Source organism: Hyperolius riggenbachi, chromosome 5 (assembly GCF_040937935.1).
Source record: "Hyperolius riggenbachi isolate aHypRig1 chromosome 5, aHypRig1.pri, whole genome shotgun sequence".
NCBI lineage: Eukaryota > Metazoa > Chordata > Amphibia > Anura > Hyperoliidae > Hyperolius > Hyperolius riggenbachi.
This window is the reverse complement of record NC_090650.1, coordinates 162,860,641-162,886,236: the sequence shown is the minus strand read 5'-3', so window position 1 is coordinate 162,886,236 and position 25,596 is coordinate 162,860,641. Positions and strand designations below refer to the sequence as shown.

Sequence of the window (25,596 nt, the reverse complement as noted above, 5' to 3'; positions counted from 1 at the left end):
GGAGTGGCAGGTAACCTTGAGGGAGATCTGGGGAATGGTCAAAGGGAATTTAAAAAGAGCCTTTGCTACCCAGAAAAGACAGGCTGATAAGAAACGTTCGGTGGAATGGGAATTCACGCCAGGCGATTTGGTGTGGGTTTCTACTCGACATTTTGCTTTAAAACAGCCTTCTGCCAAATTGGGTTCTAAATTTATAGGGCCATATCCTGTTTCCAAGAAAGTCAACAATGTCACTTATGTTGTGTCGCTCCCACCCAGCTTCAGGGGTGGTAGAACGTTCCATGTGTCCCTCTTGAAGCCTGCCGTGTGTGTGGATTCCCCCCCCCCCCCCTGTGGTGATTGATGGAGAACCTGAATACGAGATAGAACAGATCTTGGATTCTCGGGTGGTATGTAATTCTGTACAGTACTTAGTCCACTGTAGAGGGTATGGTGCAGAGGAGAGATCTTGGGTGCTAGCTTCCCGCATGCATGCAGAAGAACTCAGGGAAGAGTTTCATAGATTGCACTCTGACAGGCCAGGGGGATCGTGTCCGGAGTCCACGCCTAGATGGGGGGGGGGGGGGGGGGACCGGAACAACTACTGACATGGCGGCTGCAGACACGCAGGTTATATCCGCAGCGCCTTCCGCCCATGTATTAAGGCTTCTTTCGTTCCGTCTGTGTCTAGCACGCCGGGAACGGTATTGTCTCCTGCTCATAGGGTTTCTGTCTCGCGCGGGTGCGCGGAGACAGGACCTTTATGCAGGTAGAAGGCGCGTCAGCTGACCTGCCGGTCGGCTGATGTCTGAGGTGACTCACACCGCGCGGATTGGCTGATTGCCTGGTGGGCGCGGCTGGGAGCTCTCCTCGGCTTCTTAAGCCTTCGTTTATCATTCGTATGTCTGGAAAGGTCTGCTCAAACTATACAGTCACTTGCTCTGACAAGCCTTGCCAGCTCCTCTGGTAAGGTTTGCTCTATAGACATTTATTGTATTGTTAGTACCTTGCCAGCTTCTCTGGTAAGGTTTTGCTTAACGTTTCCTGTACCTGTACTTGATAGTGCCTTACCAGCTCCTCTGGTAAGGTCCAGTTAAACTATTCAGTTACAGTTCCTGATAGGCCTTCCAGCTCCTCTGGTGAGGTCTATCCAACCATACCTACTGTTGCACCAAGCACCATTTATACTACATTGTAGCTAGCTATACTACAAGCATCATCCCGACGAGACGCTGGTAAGTTTTTATTCCCCTCCACTCACACAACCTATCATCATTACCTCAGACACTCATGTACTACACCTGCCTCTCCGCACCTAATTGTAACTCACTGCCTTATTTACCAGCACAATCCAATAGTCATATATTATCCAGGTAGAGAATAGTGCGAAGTCACTAAAATAATCATTTAGTTGTACTTTAACTTACGCAATGTCTAACACACGAATAGGAGTAATTTTTAACAGGCCAGCACAAGCAAATAAGCGATAACACTTTTTCATACCAAAAAGATTATGTTTGTATGTAATTTACTATACAGCTGTACCACACACAGTTTGCTGATGCATGCCATGTATCTCTGTCATTTTCAGTGTTTGTTGCTCCTGACCCTTATTGCCTGAAGAAGCGGCTTGATGCCCGTGAAACGCGTTGCAAATGTATATTGGGAGCTTTTGAATAAATTATATGTTTTGAAAATCGACAGCTTTGTCGTCCGTTTATGGTTAGCTGGTCCACCACCGCAACCAAAACATTTTAAACTTTTTAGTTATTTTTATACTTTCGGCGCCTCTGTATTTCTTAACGCATCCAGAAGTCCACCCTTGGTGGAAGGGTGTTTCTACCCTACAGATTCCTCTATCCGCAGAGAGCGACGTTTTATTCCTGAGTGGGGACAGGCTCGTTCTCCCCACCTGCCTTAACAGTGGTTGCTTCTGAGGCAACCCTGGTTTGAGAGTATAAGACTTACTTTTATTATACTGTCCATATCCTACCAATACATATTACACTATATTGGGCTCTCGGTCTTCATCTTTCATACTTGTATTATTGGTGATTCTGCAGATCACCATATAATCAGGTATAGCGTCTGTATTATTGGTGATACTGCAGATCACCTAATAATCAGACGACTGAGTTGCAACACCCAATCGTTACACATAGCTTCCCCCCAATGCACCATACCTTATCCCTCACATAACACCTGCTCTCTCTTACCACTACTAGACAAATCCCTTACCATCCTCTCCACCATATTATGAGTAAACCATGTATTATATTGTGCAGTCTTCTAAGTGTGTACATTGCGCCAACATATGAGTGCGCATATATATTGGTACAAATATTTTGTAGTTCTTTTTTTTTTTTTTTTTCTTTTTCATAAAACGTTTATTGAGTGATAAAGGTCATACATTGTGATCAAATAAGGAGATACGTATTGCATACAATGCCACTTTGGGCTCAGAAGAACCATATAACAGACATACAGTAATCTTGTACTTTACGCTAATTAATCTTTTTTTAAGACTTGTTTGATTATGCACTCATTATCCTTTGTCATTTCGCAGAGCAGCTGGAGGTAAATTTTCTCTCCCTACTCCTGGAAGGGACAGACCTGATCCTATTGAGCAGATGGCTCAAGGGAGCCTCAATAGGTTGAGGGTTATATCTAAAATTACCATGCAACTCGAATTTCACTAATCAGCTAGTACATGCATTTGGGCATTGTGTTTCCTTGACATGAAACGCCTTAGATCTGTTACTTGGCCTGAGTAAGAATATAACAAATAACAGCCTAAACATTAACTTTAAACCTAATAACAACGCAAAGAAAAGGAAATCTTAAGTATCAGTCCGTATTGTTACTGTGAGTTGGTGAGTTAGTTCCCTATCCAGGAATCTGGGATATAAAAGTTATATTTTCCTCCCATTGATCCGTCTTTGATTTTTTTGTTCGATAAGCAGATTTCTTTTGCCTGTATGTTTTAGCTGTTCTATGGAGATTTGATCTGCTGTTTTCCAGTTTGCGGATATAAGTGAGAGTGCTGTTAGTATCACATGGGTTATCTGAGGTCTTATTTGTTTTGGGAGCTTCTCTAATCCCACTAATAGTAACGCTAGTTGTGGTGAGATTGTCAGGTTAAAATTAAAGACATTGTTTATCCAGGCCTCAACCTGTTTCCAGAAAGTAAGTATCATTGGACATTCCCAAAACATGTGTACTAGCGTACCTTGTGCAGATGCACAATGTCAGCATAGAGGAGAGACTTCCTTTGAGAATGATGCTAACCTTCTTGGGGTGTAGTACCAACGAAATAGAAGTTTTCGAGTTTGTTCCCAATGGGAGTTACATTTAGAGATCTTTAAGGTTGTGTTAGTAGCTGCAATAAGTTGAGCTGAAGAGATCTGGCAGTTTAGGTCGTTTGACCAACTGAGAGCATACCGCTCAAGGGGCGATTTAGATGTGGTGAATAAGGTTTCATACCAAGTGGATATTTCTCCTTTACTTGGGCCTTTAAAGTTTAGTAGGGTAAGTATATGATCTGGTAGTTTAGGGAGACCTATGTTATGGGATTTTATCCAGTGGTGTATTCTGTGGTAGTTGAAAAGCTGGGACGAGGAAAGCTTATATTCTGTCTGTAGTTCAGTAAATCTTTTTATTTCTGCTCCATTGAATAAATCGTTAAAGGAAATGGGCTTTTTTGCTTGCCAGGAATTCAAATTTAAGTCTGGGATGAATTGCTTTAACACTGAGAGGGGGAAACTGGGACTGTGTGATTCTTTTCAATTTAACATCATGGTAAGATATTAAAATGCTGTCTATCTGGGTGGAACCATATCAATCATGTACTGTATATATCTTGGTACATTTCTATATTTTATTTTTATTTATTATTTTTTTAATACCACTATGGTAATGTACTGTATATTGTTATTCACATATGCGCAAAAGTCATGCATTATTAATACTCAGAGGAATATCTAGGGAAAATAGCGCGTATGGCAAGCACTGCAATTGTGCCTCCCCCCCAATAGTACCAGATAAAGCACTTGTTTACTTACCGGGGGCTGCAGTCTTGTAGTTCCTTCTCTGACATCCTTGCCCTCATCCTTGATCCGCTGTGTGGCCTGGTAAGGTGTGTGAACTAAGCTAAGTCATGCACTACTGCCCATACGCTGACCTGGTGGCACGCCTACTTGATCGCGCTCCCGTGGTGGCGAGCATTCTGTATCTTTACATAAAGCTCTATGGGAGTGCGTTCAAAGTATCCCGCCAACGCCGCATAGTAGTGTACACAGTTTGCAGGGCCGCTCACAGGGCCGGATTTGTACTCTTTACCGCCCAAAGCCACTGTCACCAGCCCGCCCCCTTCAGTATAGGTAGCGAAGGCCACTGTCACCAGCCCGCCCCCTTCAGTATAGGTAGCGAGATGCCCCCTCCCCCCCTCTACTATAGGTAGCCTGATTACTCCCTCAATCCCTCCTTTTCCCACCCCCCCCCCTTCACTTTCAGTATAGGTAGCCAGCTCGCCTTCACACCAGAGCAGCAATCAATGATGCTTATTTCTCCGCTTCCTTTCACCTCCAATGCTGCCCAAGTCCATAGCTGCCGGCCACAATGCAAATGTGCACAGAGAGCAAGGTGGCTGCTGCACAGGCAGCTTGCAGCAGAGTACCGCTGTCAGGCGCTCGCCTGATCTCCCTGCATTGCAGCATTTGCAAGCTTGCAGATGCTGCAACAGTTTAGCCTGCAGCTTTGGTGCCCTTGCTCCTGTGGTGCCCTAGGCCGTGGCATAGGCGGCCTTGGTCTAACTCCGGCCCTGGCCGCTCAGCAGATGAAGGATGAGGACCAGGAGGACAAGAGAACTACAAGACTTAAGGGCCTGGATTCTGGAGGAAGCCCCAGGTATGTAAAGGACGTACACATATTGTCAAATGCAATGAACCTTACAACACATTCATTTACAATTTCTATACTACAGCAGGGCTCTGCTTTCCCACATTTCAGTAGTTCTTACACTTTTCCATCCATTCTACAGCAGGCTACTCAATGCTTTCCCACATAATTTTATTTCTTCTGGGAAAATCCCAGAATTTATGTGGGAAAACAGTGGCCTGCTGTAGTATGGAAATTGTAAGGGCTCATTCACACTAGGGGCATTTTCGGCCCTTTTTCAAGCGCAAACGCTTGTGCAATGAATTTCTATGAGAAGGTTCATATCGGCACAGTTTGTGTGCTGTGCGTTCAGCAAAGCGGTGCCTGTACCATTTTTGGGGTGTTTTTGCTGTATTGGAAGGTATAGGTAGAGCGCTAAATGCTCACAAAACCACTTTATGCGGCGATTGCGTTAGCGTTTTTTAGAATAAATACATTGTATTTATTCTTTTCCGGGTCAAAGCGTTCACTTCCTGATTTGCGTCAGGGAGTGACTCTCAAAACCGCTCTGGCAAAGTGCTTATAAAAGCGCTTTTTTAAAAAACGCAGTGCACAATGGAGCGCTGGGAGGGGAAAAAAATGCACAAAAATGCAAAATGCTTACGTTTTTGTTTTTGGGTGAATGAGGCCTAACTGAAATAAAATGTGGGGCAGTGGGAAAGTATTGGCCAACTGCTGCTGTTGCAGAATAGATTGTATAATAATGGGTTATTACAGTTCGTCTCTAATCACCTTATGGTTTGATTTCTAACCTTAGCTTCAGCTCTGAGAGGAAATGGTAAGCTGCCATGGGTTTATACAATAAAATGTTCAACCTGGCTGGTACTGTGGTAGCAAACAGTCTTAGCACACAGAGTGGTGAACCAAATGAATTATGTGTGCAATATAAGTTTTGACTGACTGGGTGTGAGTGTGTCTAAAATACCTGCTGCCCCTAAAGCCGGGTCTACACGGAGTGATCCAGCGGCTCGATTACCAGCCGGATCGACTCTGCCGCATCCCCGCGCGTACCCGCCGTGTCCCCGCTCGTCCGCACGTGCATCGGATTCGATCCTCCCCTCGTCCCCGCCGGCGCTGCTTATCTTCCACTCGATTCCCCGCTGTTGTCCGCTCATGGGGAACGAGCAGGGAATCGGCCGCTGCGAGATCGGACCTGTCGGATCTTATCAATCGAGCCGCATAAGCGGCTCGATTGAAAAGACACATCCTGCCTTGTAGACCCGGCTTTAGTCCACAGGACAATGATGAGAGGGGGATAATTAGCTCAATCGCTAGTGCAGCCTCACAGCCTGCTGTGCAGATAATTACAGGCTGCATGCTGGGCTGGAATGATAATGTCCCATTATCCAGCAACAGTTGTTTGGAGCTCCAGCAAGTCCCTGCACACTCCAGCGGGGGAGAAGGTAAAATCAGATGTTCTGTTCTCCCAGCATTCCACTGCTTCTGAGCTGAGTTTCCTGGAATATAGAGGGAGGAAGGGAAGACCGTTCTGCAGACTTCACTTGAAGCTGACAATTTTGCCAGGGCAACAAGAGACACTGCAGGATGCCGTGCGACACTGTAAGTGTGTCAGACCTCTCCTGCTGCTGTACGGGCTGGGCGCCAGGCATGGAAACATAGCGGTAATGGCACTGGCGGCAGCGAATCATGGGAAGGAGCAGGAGGAAGTGCTTGGACCTGAGGGAGGGGGTGATTTATTTTTTTCAGAGATGCGCAAGCCCCCCAGGAGAGTGGCAATGGGCGCATATAGCAGGTGCGCTATGTGCACCCCTCCAAATACGCCTGTTAATACAGGGATTCATTCCTAAAAATGGCCTTTAGGCCACCGTGTATATATATATATACATAGATAGATAGATAGATAGATAGATAGATAGATAGATAGATAGATAGATAATGTGAGCCTCTTGGCATTACTTTATTTGATTTATGTATTTATATGATTTTGTGAATATTATTTTATCTTGTTTTAATCTTCTACTATCTTATTCTATCTTGTGATTATGTTTGGGCTTACGCAGAGAAACGCATTATCATAGGCCTATTATCATAAAAATAAAAATATTGAAACCTTTTTACTACAATTCCTTTAGAGTATCCTTTTTCAAGATATACGATCTCCCAACAATTAATGGTGCACTTTCCGGGCACCTCCTGCACTAGTTCCATTTTATCCTATACACCCTACAATAGTAGGGTTCTCGCCCTACATCTGGGTTGTAGGGTGACTCTTTTTCAGAGCGGTGACCCAAATTCCGATCTGAAAGGCTGAGTGAGGACGGTGCCTCCCCACATGCATGGACGAGTGGTTGCCTCTGGAAGCAACCCACATTTGTGAGTATATTTGTACATTCACACTACATCACCTTTACCAGGCGATATTATACCAAATCAGGCTCCCAGTGTCTGTGTGTAGAGTTGTCCCGAACGGTTTGTCCGCAAACTTATTTGCGCGAACATTGGAGGTTCGCGTTCGCGTCAAAACATGAACTTTATGGCGAGTTCGACCTGCCCCTATACTACATCATTGGTCTAAGCTTTGGCCCTCTACATCACAGTCAGCAGACACATGGCAATCAGGCTGCACTCCCTCCTGGAGGCCCCCCCTATATTAGGCAGGAAGGTCGGCCATGATTTCACTCAGTGTTGCTGCAGTAGTGAGAGAAGGGAGAGGAACTTGCTGCAGAGATAGGGAAAGCGTAGTTAGGCTCTTGTAGCTTGCTCCTAGCTGATATTTGTTGTTGAAAAGCACCACAAAAAGAGCTCTTTTCCGAGCTAATGTTCTTGTGAAGTGTTTTTTTTTTTTAGTGTGTGTGCCACTGACACTGCATTTTACAGCCTTGTGTGTCGCAGCTGGCCCTTGCTAATTGCTATACTGTGCCAGACCCAGCACATTCAATGCCTACCTTTTCACTGCACCTGTGTGTGTGACTGCACATATTCTACAAGCAGTCAGTACCTATCACTGCAACTGTGTGTGACAGCTGCACATTTGTAATACCACTCTGTGCATACTGCATCACTGCACCTGTGTAACAGCACGCAGTTTTATATACCAGTCACTGCATACCTTTTCACTGTATCTGTGTGTGTGACAGCTGCACATTTGTAATACCTGTCCCGTGCATACCTTTCACTGAATCTGTGTAACAGCACACAGTTTTATGTACCAGTCACTGCATACCTGTTCACTGTACCTGTGTGTGTGACAGCTGCACATTTGTAATACCAGTCCATGCATACCTTTCACTGCACCTGTGTAACAGCACACAGTTTTATATACCAGTCACTGCACCTGTGTAACCGCACATTGTTGTACCAGCAGTCACCTTTTCACTGCACCTGTATAACCGCACATTGTTGAACCAGCAGTCACCTTTTCACTGCACCTGTGTAACTGCACATTGTTGTACCAGCAGTTACTGCAACCTTTTCACTGCACCTGTGTAACCACACATTGTTGTACCAGCAGTCACTGCAACCTTTTCACTGCACCTGTGTAACCGCACATCATATTAGTCAAGTCAGTGCATACTTTTCACTTCATCCCCCCCAATATGGACAAAACAAGAGGCAGAGCCAAAGGCAGGCCACCCGGCAGGTCTTTTCGAGGTCATGCTGTCGTGATTTTGTGCGGCCCTCGACTAAAGTACAGTGTTCAGAAGAAGGCATGTGCCATCAACCCCCAATATTGTCAGGACGTAGTTGACTATTTAACACAGAACACCTCATCTTTCTCAGCTTCTGCACAGAAGCGTGACATATCTTCCTCCTCCTGCTCTGATTCTGGCACCCCACTTAACACTCCGAAGGCAGCCATCACCAAAGTGCCATCATTTCAGGGCTCAGTGGTGTGGACATTTTGTGTGTCTGCCTCAGATGAGAGCAATGCCATCTGTACTCTCTGCCACCGAAAATTGAGCCATGGAAAAACCAAGACCCGCGTAGGCACAACTACCTTATGAAGGCACATGATTACAAAGCACAAACTGCAATGGGATGACCACCTGAGGAAAAGCAGCATACAAAAGCAAAGCCACACACCACAGTGTAAGATACCATGCCGCAATTATTTCTCAAAAAAGACGATACCCAAACTGGGCCATGATGTTGAAAGGCAAGTGGTGTCATCTCTGGCACAGCGTTGGGTCCAGGGTCCATCTGACCACGGATGCCTGGTTTGCAAAGCACAGTCAGGCCTGCCCGAAGACAGTCCCCACACATAGCATCTCTGTCTGCACGCTGTGTGACTGCCTGCCCCAAGACTAAGTCGGTCCCCACACAGCATCTCTGCCTGCAGGCCGCTTGACCGCCTTCTCCGCCACCACTAACAGGGTCAAGGACTCCACTGGGAATCCTGAATTTTTAAGGCTGCTGCTAGCAGCGGCCGCTATAAAAATTTTTTGGGTGCGTCTACATGCCTGCCTAATTTTTCTGGCTGCACTGCGGCTGCAACAACAAAACAAAATGCATGTACATGTGTCAATTCCTCTTCATGATCGTTACCTTGCTGCGGTGAAGGGGCTTGCGTATCACAATGAAGAAAAGACCGGCTAAATTAGTGTGTTGGGGTTGGGAGGGGCACACCTGACCCAAGAAGATAATAAGGTTGTTGCCTCATTGTGGACAGACCAAATTCGATCAGCTGGACACTCGGTCACTGTTGTTCTTTCATTGAGCTACCTCAGCCCGACCATATGGGCTTGAAAACCGCCATGGCCTGCACTCTCGCCATGGTGTGCACCAGTCCAGCATGGCCGTCACTACAGAAACAGCTGTTTGCAGTGCGTTACACAGTGAGTTTGGTCTGTCAGTGTGAAGCAGTACACTAATTACACTACCTGACTGTTGTATACACATGCAAGATGTTTTAAAGCAATTTAGGCCTCCAATTTAGCAATAAAATGTGAGTTCTGCCCTTAAACCCTGCTGTGAGTCAAATCCAGATTTTTCTCCGGGACTTTTGGCGTGTATCCCACTCCGCCATGCCCCCCCCACAGGTGTTAGACCCCTTGAAACATCTTTTCCATCACTTTTGTGGCCACAATTAGTGTTTGTAGTTTTGAAAGTCTGCCTGCCCATTGAAGTCTATGGCGATTCGAAAAGTTTGCAGGTTCGCAAACTTTTTTCGCATATTTGCGTTCAAGGTTTGCGAACCTAAAATGGGAGGTTCGAGACAACTCTATCTGTGTTATGCAAATCGGGAATGTAGACAGTTCCCTGTTGGTGCGATCTGGCAATCCTCCTTAGGCAGCTCTCAGTATCCACTAGAGAAAGTAAAAACATGCAAAAGAGAGAGCGCTCTGATTGACAAATGAATAAGAGCATCCACCCTGCCAAGGACAGGTCTCACCTGTTCAGAAATGGCTGCTCGTAGGACACAGCCTCTGATAGCGTTTGTCCCTTTAGGGGCCAGGGACCAGGCTCACGATCCATCTCCAGGCGGGGAATCCAGAGGGCCACCAGGGAGTCACGGTCTCAGTTTGGACACTTCCAGGGAGGCTGTAGGCAGGCCAAACGTTAGATCCTGGCACACGCTCACCAGACCAAACGGGAGTGAGCGACGTCTATGCGATGTCAGTAGCGTACTGAGTAGTATTGTGCGGCTAGCAGATATAACCGCTGACTTGCCGCAAATATAATAGAGAGTGGTGAGGTAGTAAGGTATAAAAGGGGGGGGGCTTATTTATTTATTAACTCTATCTGTGTGTCCTTTTTGTCTCTACTAATACTGATCTACACTACTGACTACATTTGCCTCTACAGCACTATCTCCAGTTGCCTCTACAGCACTGTCTCCAGTTGCCTTCACAACATTGTCTCCAGTAGCCTCCTGTGTTTCTTGTATACATGCCCTGTACAATATTGTGTATATTTGCATTAGATAGATAGATGGTGGTATTCAGGGTTTATGATTGCGGGGTTTTGGGATATTGCTTTGTCTTGAGTTGTTGTAATTATTTCACGCGTGCACTCTAGAATAAACATTTGTTTAAACTTATTCAAATCATGTCTTGCGTTTCTCTGCCATTGTGTTCCCTAACCAAACGCATTTGTAACAGAAGCCAAACCTGGCTAATTTCAATAGATCACTTTTCTTAATAGTGATGACAAATACATTGGAACTTACAATTGGAAGTCTAACAGGATTAGAGAAAAAACAAAGATCAGAAGCCAATTCAAGCCAAGGGTCAGAAGATGGGGTGTGGTCCTCAGAGTAAAGTCTAAGCATGTGTTAAAAAAAGGCCTTATGTAGCTAACATTTTTGCATTGCAGCAGGGTCCAAAGTTTAATTCCTGCCAAAAAGCTATTTGTTGGAAGTTTGTATGTTTTCTTGGATTTTCTTCAAGCATCCGGTTTCCTCCCACAACCCAAAAACATAGTGGTAGGTTAACTGTAAGCTCCTTTGAGGGACATTAAGTGATATGAATATACAGGAAAGGAAGAAAAGACCAGTAAAATATGTCAGATGAAAAAAAAAATAGAAAATGAAACCTAATAATTGCTGTGTGTGTGATATGCCTCAAAGCACTCTCTAATGTATAGTGCCGGGTTTGAGTGGCATTTTATGCAAAAGTTTCTTGAGTCCTTCCTCCTCTTGTAATTGGCACGCAGCGATATTACCAGCACCCTATGTTGGTTTGATTAAAGTTCACATTTAGCAAAAGATGGAAGACTGGACCTACTAAACATAGTGAACTTATAGAGTACTGTGTCCTTCTCCCTGCTCTACACACTGTTTGTATTGAGCAGCGAATCGAGGTACTTCTATGCATGCTAGCAAAGACTGAATTTGCTATATACAAAACTTATTTGTAATACTTTTTGAAAATTGTGGGCATCTATTATTGGTATATTGTGAATGTGTCATCCTGGCACCTTTATTAAACTGTTACGCTGGCTTTCTACATAACTAATGTTATACACGTTTTAATTTTTATTTTGCTTTTCTTCCTTATAGGCTATAAGCAAGTATTTGCCAAGAGGAGATTTACGACTTAGACCAGCAATTTATGAAATGATCCTGGATGAGTTTTTAAAATCTGATTATGAGGTAATTGTTTAATAATTTAATCAAGCTTTTATTGGAAAATCACAACGAAATTCAGTACCACAGCAGTACATAGATATCTGAGTTTCAAGACCGGAAAACTGTAAAAATTGTAAATAGCTGTACAGTATCTCAGACACACTACTCGACAATACACCAAAGTGCAAACCAATGAATTTACTGATTTTCATTGTGCCCTTTCAAACTAGTTGAGTATAACATGAGCTTTTCAAAATAGTGTAGCAGACTTTGATTATATGGTTACATTTGTTTTCATTAGATATGGCCAGTAGGCTCTGGCCCCTTCCTAGTTAAATGCTGTGATCACTGTGATTGGCTCACAGTGATCACAGGGTCAAGAGCCAATGAAATTGTCTCTTGAATGGACCATGGAGCTCAGCTGCTGTTAGACAGCTGGGTGCAGTGATGGGAGTGTGCAGGAATAAGAGTCAGTTAATAAGGCATTAATTTTAATTAGCACTGGTTAAGCATGGCTGAATGGAAACAGGCACATACCATATTAGTAGCAATTCATAACACCAGACAACAATTTAAAAAAAATAATAAAAAGTTTGCTTCCCTAAAAGAAGTGGGTGATTATGAAAGACCTCTTTAAAATGAACAAGGATATAGTTTTCAACTGACTGCATCATGTAGGAGATTAAAGAGAACCCAAGGTGGGTTTTTGCAATCAATATTAGGACACAGAGGCACATTCTGCATACTATTACCAGTCTCTGTGTCCTTTTAGTGTGCCGCCAGGCTCCCCCTGTGCTCTGCTATCCCCCTTTATAAAAACCAGCAGGCTAGCGACACACAGATTGTCACTAGTCGGCTGTTTACATTCAGGCTGCCACTCACTGCCGCTCCCTCGCCTTCTGTATAGCGCAGCTCCCTGCCTGCATCCCTTCCCTCCCTGCCTCTGTAAGCCGATTGGAGGAAGCTTACGGTAGGCGGGGGACCAGTGGTGAGTGGCAGTCTGAATGTAAACAGCCGACTAGCGACAATCTGTGTTTCGCTAGCCTGGCGGTTTATTTAAGGGGGGACAGCAGAGCACAGGGGGAGCCTGGGGGCACAGTATAAGGACATAGAGCAGGGGTCTCAAACTCGCGGCCCGCTAGCCATTTGCGGCCCTCGATACAATATTTTGTGGCCCGCGCCGGCAAAAGCTTCCTTATAGTTCGCTTCAGTGCTCCCAAGTAATCCGCCGCATCCCCGCCGCTAAACGAGGGCTGCAGAGCCCCCAAATCGCCCTGGGGGCAATCCGCCGGCATTTCCTGGAAGGGGCAGAGCTTTCAGTTTCAGCTCTGCCCCTCCTGACTTCATTCGTGGCGCATCGCCGCCTCTGCCCGCCCCTCTCACTCTTCCTTCACAGAGAGGGGCGGAGAGAGGCAGCGATGCGCCGCGATTGACGTCAGGAGGGGCAGAGCTGAAGCTGAAAGGGAGGGAGCTGCTGATTGACTTTTTTTGTGAAATCCTTTATGCGGCCCAGCTTCATCCTGACTTTGCCTCCTGCGGCCCCCAGGTAAATTGAGTTTGAGACCCCTGACATAGAGGCTGGTGATAGTATGCAGAATGTGCCTCTGCGTCCTAATATTGATTGCAGAAACACACCTTGAGATATGATATCTACTGTATATATCAGTCTATGTATATAAAAGACACAACTCATCATCACCCAGTTCAAAAGCCTTCAACATAGAAACATGAAATTTGATATGATTTATATATTCCTTTTATGATGCAAACGCCTAGTAAGAAGTGGTTTTAGGAAATTTCACCTTTAAAGGTATCTGAGTTCCAAAATGTAACAAACACCTTGAACCCTGTCTCAAAGTTGTTGCTACTAATATCTACAGGTGTCCCAACTTTTCCTGACTACTTTCACCTCTCTATATCTGCACAAAAGCAGCGCCAGATTTGTACTTTTTACTGGCCAATGCCCGCTATTACCACCTGCCCCGGACCCACAACATCCTAAATTCCTCTCCAACAGGGATTACAGCAGGGATTACATTGTAGGCTCCTCTGTGGACGATAAGTGAAGAGATGACGGGGAGTACATTATAAGCTTCTCAGAGGACAGTTAGTGAAATGATGGCAGGGTTTAGATTGTAAGCTCTATGGTGAGCGGCACATTCGGTGAGTGACAGGCAGCTCGTAGATCACTGTAAGTACCTGTTCATTGCCCATTCCTTCTTCGAGTCCCAGATCCAGTTGTTGGTAGCCTCCCACCACTATGTGCAAACTCTGTCTAGCAGGACAAATGTTCGGCAGGCTAAGGCCGGATCCACACTATAAGCTCTTTTGTGAGCGCTTGCGTTTGATTAGCGCTTGCTGAGCGCTTGTTAAAAAATTACTCCCATTCACTTTCACTAAAATTGCTGCGATAATGTACGCGATTCATCGCGGAGATTTTTACGCGTTTTTAATAAAAGTGAATGGGAGTGATTTTTTTAACAAGCGATCAACAAGCGCTAATCATAAGCAAGCACTCAAAAAAGCACTTATAATGTGGGTCTGGCCTAACTGCTACTGCCACCCTTCTGCCCACAGCCAACCCCTTGCTTTCCTGGTGCTCTAGGCCATGGCATTTGTGGCCTTGCCTGAAATCCAGCCATGCACAAAAGTAGTGTTGGAACACACTGTTTTACCATACCCTTGTGAGCAGTAGTTAAATAGTATTGTACTGAAAGTAGCGTGTTCCTATAAAAATACAGTGAAAAGGGTACCGATAATAAACAATACTGACCCAAAGCATGCAAAGACAAGTTTCTGAGAGTCAATAGGTTGCACGATAGGCAGTTCGAGGGACCAACGTCCCAATCATAGCTTAATAGCTGTCAAAGTAAGCAAGCCTCAGATTCAGCTGTAAAGAGAAGACTTTAAAAAGCTTGGAATTGGAACAGTTCTGATTTTCACATCAGAGTTTGGCAGTTCAAAGTAAAAACTCGAAAATCAGACATTCTTGTTCTGCCATTGAAGTCAATAGTGCCGACTTCCGTGGCTAATAATAAAGCCCATGTACATGCTATCATCATCATCATTAGGGAGATTAGTAGAAACATGGTAAAAGATAATTGTGAAAAGACCATGTAGTTTTTGAGAAAATAGATTTTGAAGTTCCATAGGAAAAATGTTTTTAAACTGGGTAAATCAACACTTTGCTATGGTATACTGTATTGCATACTGAGTTCTGTATAAACATTATATACATTTCATAAAAATGGACAGCATGGGGTTCCCCTCTGCCAAGCTTTTTTTTAACTCCTTGTCACCCATGCAGGCAGGTGTAGCCAGCACCCAGAGCCTGGATCATGTGGCGCTTTGCATCTTGAGCTATAGCAGCTCGCATTGTCCTGGGTATGGGGAGAGGGGGTGCTCTGGAAGAGACGAGCAGCCAAGCCTCCCTCTCTCCACGAGAGCCCTTGTCCTCCAATCCATGGACAAGGGGTTCCTCCCCACTTCCGGTGCCCAAGAGGAGGTGGTGGCATCGACCCCTGGGGGGGTGATTCATGGTGGCATCCAGGGGTCCTCTTAAACAAGAATACTCCTAGATGCTTGCTCCCTCCCCATGTGAAATGAGTATAGGGATACTGATGTACCCATTTCCCCAAACAATAAAAAAACAAACAAAAAATAGACCTAAAACACACAAAAAAAAAAGTCCTTTATTGTTTCTAAATTAAACATGAATATTTAACTTTTCATTAAGGCTTCTTTCACAGTGCGACGTTAAAGTTGCACGTTAGAAAATGTTTCAACGCAGACTAATGTACAGCAATACTAAGTCTGTGCGACATTCACAGTGCACACGTTGCGTTTGTGTAACGTGTATCGTTATTAGAAAGTGCTGCATGCTGTGCGTTATACACATTATTAGCTACATTGGACTGTTTGCACATGCTCAGTAATGACTTGGAAGCATACTTTTCATTGCCTGTATGCTCTACTGTATGCGACGATAAAGGGGCATTAAGTTGTGTTGCGACTTTTTTAGGGCGTTGCGGTGTAATTTGTGTTTCGACTTTAACGTTGCATCAAACCGCAACGTCCTACTGTGAAAGAGGCCTCAAGGACAACTGTAATGACAGTGATATGGAGGCTGATATATTTATTTCCTTTTAAACAATACCAGTTGCCTGGCTATCCTGCTGATCATCTTCCTCTAATAGGCACAAGCATGCAGCATATCAGGTGTTAATTAAATTGTCAGATCTGACAGGATTATCTGCATGCTTGTTTCTGGTCTGATTCAGACACTACTGCAGCCAAATAGACCAGCAGGGCTGCCAGTCAACTGGTATTGTTTAAAGAGAAATTAATATTGCAGCCTCTATATACTTCTAATTACAGTTGTCTTGATGATCCAACTCCGGTATCCTCTAAGGGCCCACGCGACCACAAATCCCGACAAACTCCTGGCACTGAATGCCCATAGACAGCTTCTGCATATGATTTGCAGAGGCTTGGAATGTGAAAAGTGGCTTCTCGAACAAGAATTTTAGGCAAAAAGTGATGCCAGAAAGATGGCCACCAGGAATTCTCCAGATTCCGGAGGCCACTCTAGAGTAGCAGAACGCTGTCCGTTTCTATGATGTATAGCTTGTGTATACAGAACTTAGTATGCAGTATGGTGAACCCCAGCGAAGTGTAATTTTAACCAACAAAATACAATTTTTGACCGTTGTAATTTTACCCAGTTTAAAAATATGAAACTTTCAAATCGATTTTCTCAAAAACTAAATTTTCACAATTTTTTCTATCATGCTTCCCCTAGTGAAGGCTTCTGCTGATGATGCGATCCTTCACTAGAGGGAGCCACACTGGAAATAAGAGGTCTGCTGATCGCCGCTGGAATCACTGGTGAGGTGAGCCGCATTGCTGCTAATTATTTTACACAGGGGGAGCGGAGGAGACATGCGGGGGGCTGGATGACCACATGGGACACACAGGACAGCACAGGGGGACACAGGGGATACACAGGACAACACAAGGGGACTGGAGGGTACATGGGGGGACACAGGACCACACAGGGGGACGCACAGGACCACACATGACCACACGGGGGGCATGAGGGGACACACAGGACAACACAGGGGGACACACAGGACAATACAGGGACCAATGGAGAAATACACGACCGGGGGGGGGGGGGGTGTCAGAACAACACAGGGAGTCAGGATTGGACAGGAGGCAGCACCAGGGGAATAGGAGGAGACATACGGGGACAAGAGTGCTCACACGGGGCAAAGGAGGACACGGGGACAGAAGAGGGACACATGTTGGACAGAAGGGGACACAGGAGGACACATGGGGACACAGGAGGACAATGATTGTGCGAGAACATTTACAAGATGCTCCTCGAACATGGACACACCAGGTTTAGTATATATATTTATATAGTATATATATTTTTTTCCCTGGGCGAAAAATATGGTACTTGTGCTGCTGTAGTAAAGCAGTCATGATATTTTTAAAATCAGATATATATATCCAGGGTTCCTCCAGGGTAGAAATATAAGGGAAGACACGGAGAGCCCAGTATAGTGTAGTATGTACTGTAAATTGGGTATGGAAGGAAAGTAGGTTATACTCACAAACAAGGGTTACCATCCAGGTAACCACTATGAAGGCAGGTGAGGAGATTAGACCTGTCCCCACTCAGGATTAAGAAGTCGCTCTCTGTAGATGTGCAAACTGTAAGGATACAAAAGGCTACCCCAAAATTAAGGAAATTAAGGAGATTACAACAGAGGACACCTCCATGAAGATAAATGGACCTGCGATACTAGGGGAGTGATCTACTGTATCGAATGCCCATGTGGGAAGCAGTTTATGGGCAGGACAAAAAGAATACTTAGGGAAAGAATAGGTGAACATTTCAAAGACATTAACCTTCCTGGCGGTAAGCCGCGCAGGAGGATTTCTCAGGCCCTGCTGTGCCGATTTGCTCACTTTTTTTTTGCAACACGCAGCTAGCACTTTGCTAGCTGCGTGTGCATCTCGATCGCCGCTGCTCGCCGCGCCGTGCCGCCCCCCCCCAGACCCCGTGTGCTGCCTGGCCAATCAGTGCCAGGCAGCAGCGCTGAGGGGTGGATCGGGACTCCCTTAGACGTCACGACGTCATCCCGCCATGGCGACGGGGGAAGCCCTTCAGGAAATCTTGTTCTTTGAACGGGATTTCCTGATCAAAGAGAAGCGGGCAGGGGGATGCCGCTGTACAGCGGCTATCATGTAGCTAGGCTCGCTACATGATTTAAAAAAAAAAATTAAAAATAGTGCTGCGCTGCCCCCTGGTGGTTTCTAATAGACCGCCAGGAGGGTTAAAAAAGGATGGAATGGACACACCCTATCTAGACATTATAGGGACAAACATAAATGCAGAGTCTTTGACACCAAATTTATGGGTTTGGAAAAAGGGTAGATAGGGTTCCCAGAGGTGGCGATTATATTGCCCGGATGTCTAGCAGGGAGGGCTTTTGGATCTTTACATTGGAAACTATGGCCCCCAAAGGATTAAATGCGGAATTTGAATTATTTGTTTTTTTATGAGTGGAAAAAATATGATTAGGGACCATCCAGTGTGGTAGGATGTCCAGTGTGCATATTTATGTGCATAATATTCACTGATAGTGTGATGCATTACTTTGCGTGTCGCATGTGGATGCCTGAGTGTACTTTTGACCGCTCGCATGCACATGCGTACATGCGGTTTGGCGCATTGCCATTTATGGTACTTTTTATCTCTATTGTTTCTCATTTTTGAGCTACTAAGTGAGAAACATCATTTAAACATTTTTTTGAACCTTTTGCACTTTTATTTTACATTTTTTATTTTTACCTGTCCCATCATATTCAACTATCAACAATCAAGCAAGCCACTAATTAATATTCACTTGTCAATTTTAATCTTTTATTGCAATATTATGGAGAAAAGGAAAATAACCATACAGTTTTTTTTGCAAATGTTGTAGTATAATGCAGACACGAACAGTCCCCTTTAAGACCCAGGAGAATGGATAGGGGAATAAGGAGGGACGTATGGAGTATAAAAGTCATCAAGATGGTGGTTCACAAATTCAATGGCTTTGATAAAGGTGTCCGAGCCCGTTGAAACGCGTTAGCCCCGATATATCTTCATGCGCCGAAGTTCTAGAGAGGTACTGACAAGTGGATTGCTGGTACAACGCTAAATTAACCTATACACAGCTCCACAAACTGCACTGCGGCGGTTACCTACCTACAACTGGCTGCTGGAAGCAGGTGACGTCACTGGATGTGAACCGCCACTGACCCGGAAGTAGTAACCACCGCTGCTGGACCTCAGAGCGGTACTGGGATCAAGTGGAGGACGGAGTGAGTTATTGAGCTGCCGGCTGGAGCTCTAACTCAAACTTTTATCTACTCATCGCTACAAACTCCTAGGGAGCGTAAGTATATAATTACATACATGGTACAACCTAATAGGAAGTTTTTAATAACTGGATGCTTAAGATACCTGTTTTTTGGCGAACATATTGGATCCTATTTTTGGTCTCACCTGCTGAACATACAGAAATAAGAATAATTAATTTTTTGGAACTTTTTTTTTTTGTGTGAACTTTTTATTGTGCTTTATGATAGCGGTTTTATGCACACTGGAATGGCCTATGTGTGATTGTATGTATGAATGTATTGAACTTATGGGTAATGGACCCATACATATATACAGGATCTCAATTTTTATACTTCTTTTGAACATTTTTCCTGGACATTTGATGTTCATAATTAAAAGTTTGCATATTGTGATACTTTTGGAGTAACTCTTCAATTATTAAGGTGTAAGTGGATTTATGCATAACCAACTGCTGGTCTAATTGAGACAGTTGTGACTACAGGTGGCTCTATTGTACACATACTAATTGAATGCATGCTAATTGTATGTATGCATGCTGGTGTAGGTGAGACAATTGTAGCTACTGGTGTCTCTATTGTATGCATGCTCACTAGAGCTATTATAAATACCTACTTGCACCTTAGGATCTTAATTTTCACATTATTTTTGAACATATGATTTTAATACTGCTCTTAAGGTCACTATTCCTGGACATTTGATGTTCATAATTAAAAATGTGCATATTGTGACACTTTTGGAGTAACTCTTCAATTATTAAAGTGTAATTTGATTTTTGTATAACAAACTGATGGTCTAATTGAGACAACTGTAGCTACTAGTGGCTCTATTGTACACATGCTAATTGAATGCATGCTAATTGTATGCATGCTGGTAGAATCGAGACAATTGTGGCTACTAGTGGCTCTATTGTGTGCATGCTCACTAGAGCTGTGATAAATACCTACTTTCACCTTAGGGTCCCTGTCCAATGACTTTTTTGATGCATCAGCTGCATTTACAGCTCTTTTTATTGTGACATACTAAATATCCCCTGCGCAACCTCTTTTCTTATATAAAAAGGAAGAATTCCCCTCCGACAGGGGTGGAAACATCTGCAATAGTAGTACAGAAACGCCAACAGGGTAAAAACAATATTTCTTTAAAATTGATAAAATCTAGTAGGTAGCGGTGGACTTACCCCTCCAAAACAGACACAAAAAATTGCAGTTTTAAGCAAAAATCAGTTTATTTACATACTCCGAACAAGGTGCAACACGTTTCGCAGGTATATCCCACCAGGCTACATACCAGACCGCATCGGTGATATGCTCCTATTTATTGCCTGAGGAAGTGGGATATACCCGCGAAATGCGCTGCACCTTGTTCGGACTATGTAAATAAACTGATTTTTGCTTAAAACAGCAATTTTTTGTGTCTGTTTTGGAGGGGTAAGTCTACCGCTACCTACTTCATTTTATCCATTTTAAAAAAATATTGTTTTTACCCTGTTGGCGCCTCTGTACTACTATTCTAGGGTAGAAAGGTTGAGAAAGGCTGATAGGGTATCATTTTAATTGTGACAAGCGGGAGAATAAAATTGGCTTTTTTGAGAGCTAAGGCCTAAGTAATTGAAAAAAAAATGTTTTGTGCAACAGTGAAAAAAAATATAAAAAATACAATTTTCAAAGTTATGGTACAATTTTAGCAAAACCACATAGGTACAAATGTTACAAAATATGTATATTTGAGTAGGCCTGGGTCTCTAGTTTTCAGAATAGTGACATTTATGGCTTTTCTTGACTGATCAGATGCTCCATGGGCTTTTCTAAGAATGACTGTATTGCTTTTTGGGTCAAAAAATGGCCATGAAAAATCAATAGGTGCTGCTCATGGTTAACAGTGTAGTGTGTGGCCAAAAAGCTATCTGATTATGTATATATAGGGTATCATTTTAATTGTGACAAGCGGGAGAATAGAATTTGGGGTGTCAGCTTTTTAAATATGAATTTATGTATTACTCTTATTTTTGCCAATAAGGGCTTATAATCATTGGTAGTGTGCAATGAGAAAACAAAAACCACAACATAGAAAAATACACCCTTATTTCCAAATAATATATTGTCACCATATTTTGTACTAGTACAATATTGGGTTTAGGATAGGCACACCTTGCTGTGGATTATTGGGTGCTCAGCCTTGATGTAGAAGCAACATCAATCCAATACAAACGATTGAAGGTCGGCTGGCACACCAAAGTCAGTTTCCAAAGCAAATTTATTGAATGCACAGCATGACAATTGTTTCCAAGGCCAAGCATGGTCCCCTTCATCAGATAAGTGCAGACTGTCTGCACTTATCTGATGAAGGAGACCATGCTTGGCCCCGAAACAATTGTCATGCAGTGTATTCAATAAATTTGCTTTGGAAACTGACTTTGGTGTGCCAGCCGACCTTGAATCGTTCATATTTTGTACTAGGGACATAATTCAAATATTGTGATAACCAGGACAAATAGGCAGATAAAATCTGTGGGTTTTATGTACGGTAACATTGTTTATTTTAAAACTATAGGGAATGGAATTGGAGAAATTGTGTATTTTTTTTCCCATTTAAAATCCACCGAAAGTAAAGTAATTACTGAAAACAAATATCGGCCCCAAAAAGCCTTATTTGTGGTGAAAAAAAAAAACAAGGTATAGATCATTTTGTTGTGATAAGTATTGCAAATGTTATTGGAGAACAGGAGTTTGCTTTCTTAAAACAGAAAGAATTTGTGATAATTCAGGTTGGAGTGAGCTTGAGATGTCTCCCAGTGCATCACTGCTGAATATATGCAAATTAACCATTGTTGCCCTAACCATTGTTGCTCTGGTCCATTAGTGTAAAAACCCTTGCGGGTGAAGTGGTTAAAACAGAAGATATTTGCAATAACTCAGCTTTAATTTAGCAGTTGTGGTTACCCACAATTCATCAATACTGAATAAGCAAATTACCTCTATGCCCCTAAAGCCAGGCTTACATCCAGAACTGCTGGTGTATAGCATGCCTATAGCGTATTACCTTCTGTTTTAAGAAGGCACATTACACTTAGTTATCTAATGTGTACATAGGAATGTTATATATATGTTACGGCCAGAACCCGAAGTCTGGCCACTTCGGGTTCTGGCCGGTCAATATGCGAAGTGGCCGGCTGATGCGACAATGTGCAAAATAAACTTTCCCTGCGGACTTTGGCCGGCCAGAACGCGTTGTGGCTGAATGTGGCCGGCCAAGTCCCGCTCACCTCTCCTCCCCCGCTGCTGCTACTCAGACCTCCGATCAGGGCAACCGGACCGGATTTTGCGCACGGATGCCATGGGTCCTTTGGGTCTTAATGACAGGCTAGAGTTGGCCTGTTTTCTTGATCCTTAAAGGGGAACCAAAGAGGAATAAAATGTAAAAATAGAAAAAGGCTTTTATACATACCTGGGGCTTCTTCCAGCCCCATAAGCCTAGATCGATCCCACGTCGCCATCCTCCACTTCCTCTATCGCCGCTACCGGGTCCCGTCACTTCCAGCGGACGCGGCCAATTGTCTGCATCACAGGGGCTCCCTCCATACCCTCCATATGTATGGAGGGAGCCCCTGTGATTCGGAGAATTGGCCGCGTCCGCCAGCCGACTGGCGGTAATGTCGGGACCCGGTACCGACGGATCCAGGCAGCGGAGGACGGCGGTGTGGGAGCAATCCGTGTGTATGGGGCTGGAGGAAGCCCCAGGTATGTATAAAAACTTTTTTAAAATCCTCTCTGGTTCTCTTTAAAGAGGATCTGTAACGTCAAAACGTCCCCTGGGGGGTACTCACCTCGGGTGGGGGAAGCCTCCAGATCCTAATGAGGCTTCCCACGCCGTCCTCCGTCCCTCAGGGGTCTCCCTGCAGCCCTCCGTGCAAGATGACGTCAATATTTACCTTCCCGGCTCCTGCGCAGGCGCTCTGACGGCTGTCGGCTCCGAAGTAGGCGGAAATACCCGATCGCCGTTGGGTCTGCTCTACTGCGCAGGCGCAAGTTTCCGGGGTCTGCGCAGTAGAGCGGACCAGACTGAGATCGGGTATTTCCGTCTACTTCGGAGCCGAAAGCAGCCACAGCGCCCCCGCTGGAGCCAGCAAAGGTAAATATTGAATTTACAGTCGGGTCTGTCGCCGGCTGTTCGGAGGGCTGCAGCGAGACCCCCGTGGGACAGAGGACGGCGTGGGAAGCCTCATTAGGATCCCGAGGCTTCCCCCACCCGAGGTGAGTACCCCCCAGGGGATGTTTCTGATGTTACAGAGTCTCTTTAAGGTTGACATTTCTTACACCAAGACAAGATACTCCTGCACTGGTTTTAGGGAGGCTGGTGGTCTCTCTCCCCTTTTTGTTCTCTTCCCCCTCACTTTTAGGTGTCTTAATCTGGCCTGTTTCTACCCCCTGATTGTGGTGGCTGCATTTATCTTTGGTGTTGGACTCCAGACCATGCTGCTCTCCATGGCGATCTTCAAGGGAAGGACCATGTCCATGGTTCTGAGACCCGGGCATTGTAGAGTCCTCCTGTTATTGGATTAGCGAATTGACAGCCGCGAATGTGGGAGATGGGACAGGGTACACGATAATTGGATTGTTGTGTTGTGCCCTTTGAGCCATGGAGAATGTCCCATTTGGCACGATTCGGTACCCGCAGAGGCTCTTTTTGAGCTCTCATCAGACGGACCCGAGGGGCAGTCCCTGTCCACAACATGCAGTTGGGGGCGCCCTAAGTGTGTAAGGGGCGTCCCCTTCTGATATCTGCTGCATTCCAACGCCCGCGGCTGCCTAAAGAGAAAGGGAAGGAAGGTGCAATAAGCACCTTTAGGGGCAGTTATACTGCCCATTTTCTGAAATAGTGGCTGGGTCTCTCTGAGCCATGTTCCCCCTTCTCTTTTTTTTCACCCCCTTGATGGATCCCTGTGGTTGCTCTGGTCTGTGTGGGCCCAGGTGGTTCTGGGTGCTCCGTCTCCCCGCATGTCACTTTCTTCTATTTGCTCCTCTCTGTGTTTATTCGGGAAACAGCAATAGCTGAAAACCAGTTCATGTGTGCACAGGTCCCTGTGGGGACTGTTGTGGCATTAGACAACAACTATAGGGGTAATTGCTACCCTTGTAGGTCTCTTAGAGTACACAGATTCCCCCTGGTTTCGCAGGTGGGTTTTTATGGGGTTTTTAGAGGTTTTTTTTTCTTTTTATTGAACATTGACAAATAAAAATGTATCTCTTATCCAATAAGGGTCAATAACAATATGGGGGAAATGTATACATATTTCTATGAACGCTATAGTATGTCCTAATTATGGTACACGTTTATGCACAATAGGCTTGTAGCCACACGAAAATTACTATGCACTATGTTTATTATGTATAGGGTTGTTGTCATTGATGAGATGCAAGTTCCAATGATGTTTTTGCTTAAATGCACATTTTATTTTCACGAGGTTCTCTCTACACAGTACTAGTTTAGTACCCTGAGGGTCATCACGCAGTAGATTCACTTATGACCACGCTATGTGGTACGCAATGCTGTGTGCGCTTGTTTACCAGGCGCACACTGCTCTTTACTGCACATCCCCGTAGGACGGCGATTCCCCGCCCCTTCACCCCTAACCCCCCTGTCACAGTTCCTTGGTCCAATCACAAGCGCCGGAGGCGCGGCTTCTGGACTTCATACAGGGAGCCGCGCAGCGCTGTTTTTTGACAAGGACAAGCACGTGAACAAGCGCCAGGTGGGCGTGAAATGGCTGTAGTGCCGTCCTTCTACTTTCCCTGGTCACCCGGACCCTGTGCACCCCAGCACCAGTGTTTTCAGGTTTGAACATTTTCTCACTTGTTTATGGATGTACGATGTGGCATGAAGACCTAATAAAACGCTTAAAGTGACAGTTGCCCGGTCTATCTTGATGTACTGTATCTTTGCTGGCTGTTTCTGGTTTATGAATCCGGCTGCACGTCCTTTTGTTTACATTGCAATATAGCCACAGTACAGTGGTGCTTGGGGGCGAAGATTGTCTGGTTGCTTATTGTTTATATGGACTAGCATACCTCTCAGCAAGAGTACTGAGTGCCGAGCTGCCACCATATCTTCTAGTGTATTAACAATATGTCTGCTCCCAAGAAAGCAGGATGTAGACACACTGCAGATTTATTGCGGATTTGTATCAGCTCTAAGAAATGCTTTTCTTTAAAAAGATTATTATGCTGTTGTGTAT

At 44.6% G+C, this 25,596-nt stretch overlaps 1 protein-coding gene across 1 annotated transcript in view; it reads left to right on the top strand.

The window, feature by feature from the left end:
- Nucleotides 1-25,596, top strand: part of VPS41 (VPS41 subunit of HOPS complex) — a 1,049,902-nt gene that overhangs the window by 605,896 nt on the left and 418,410 nt on the right. Inside the window, exon 14 of the mRNA XM_068238292.1 lies at nt 11,876-11,968. Within this exon, the coding sequence (XP_068094393.1) occupies nt 11,876-11,968 (93 nt within the window). The remainder of the gene's footprint in view (nt 1-11,875; nt 11,969-25,596) is intronic.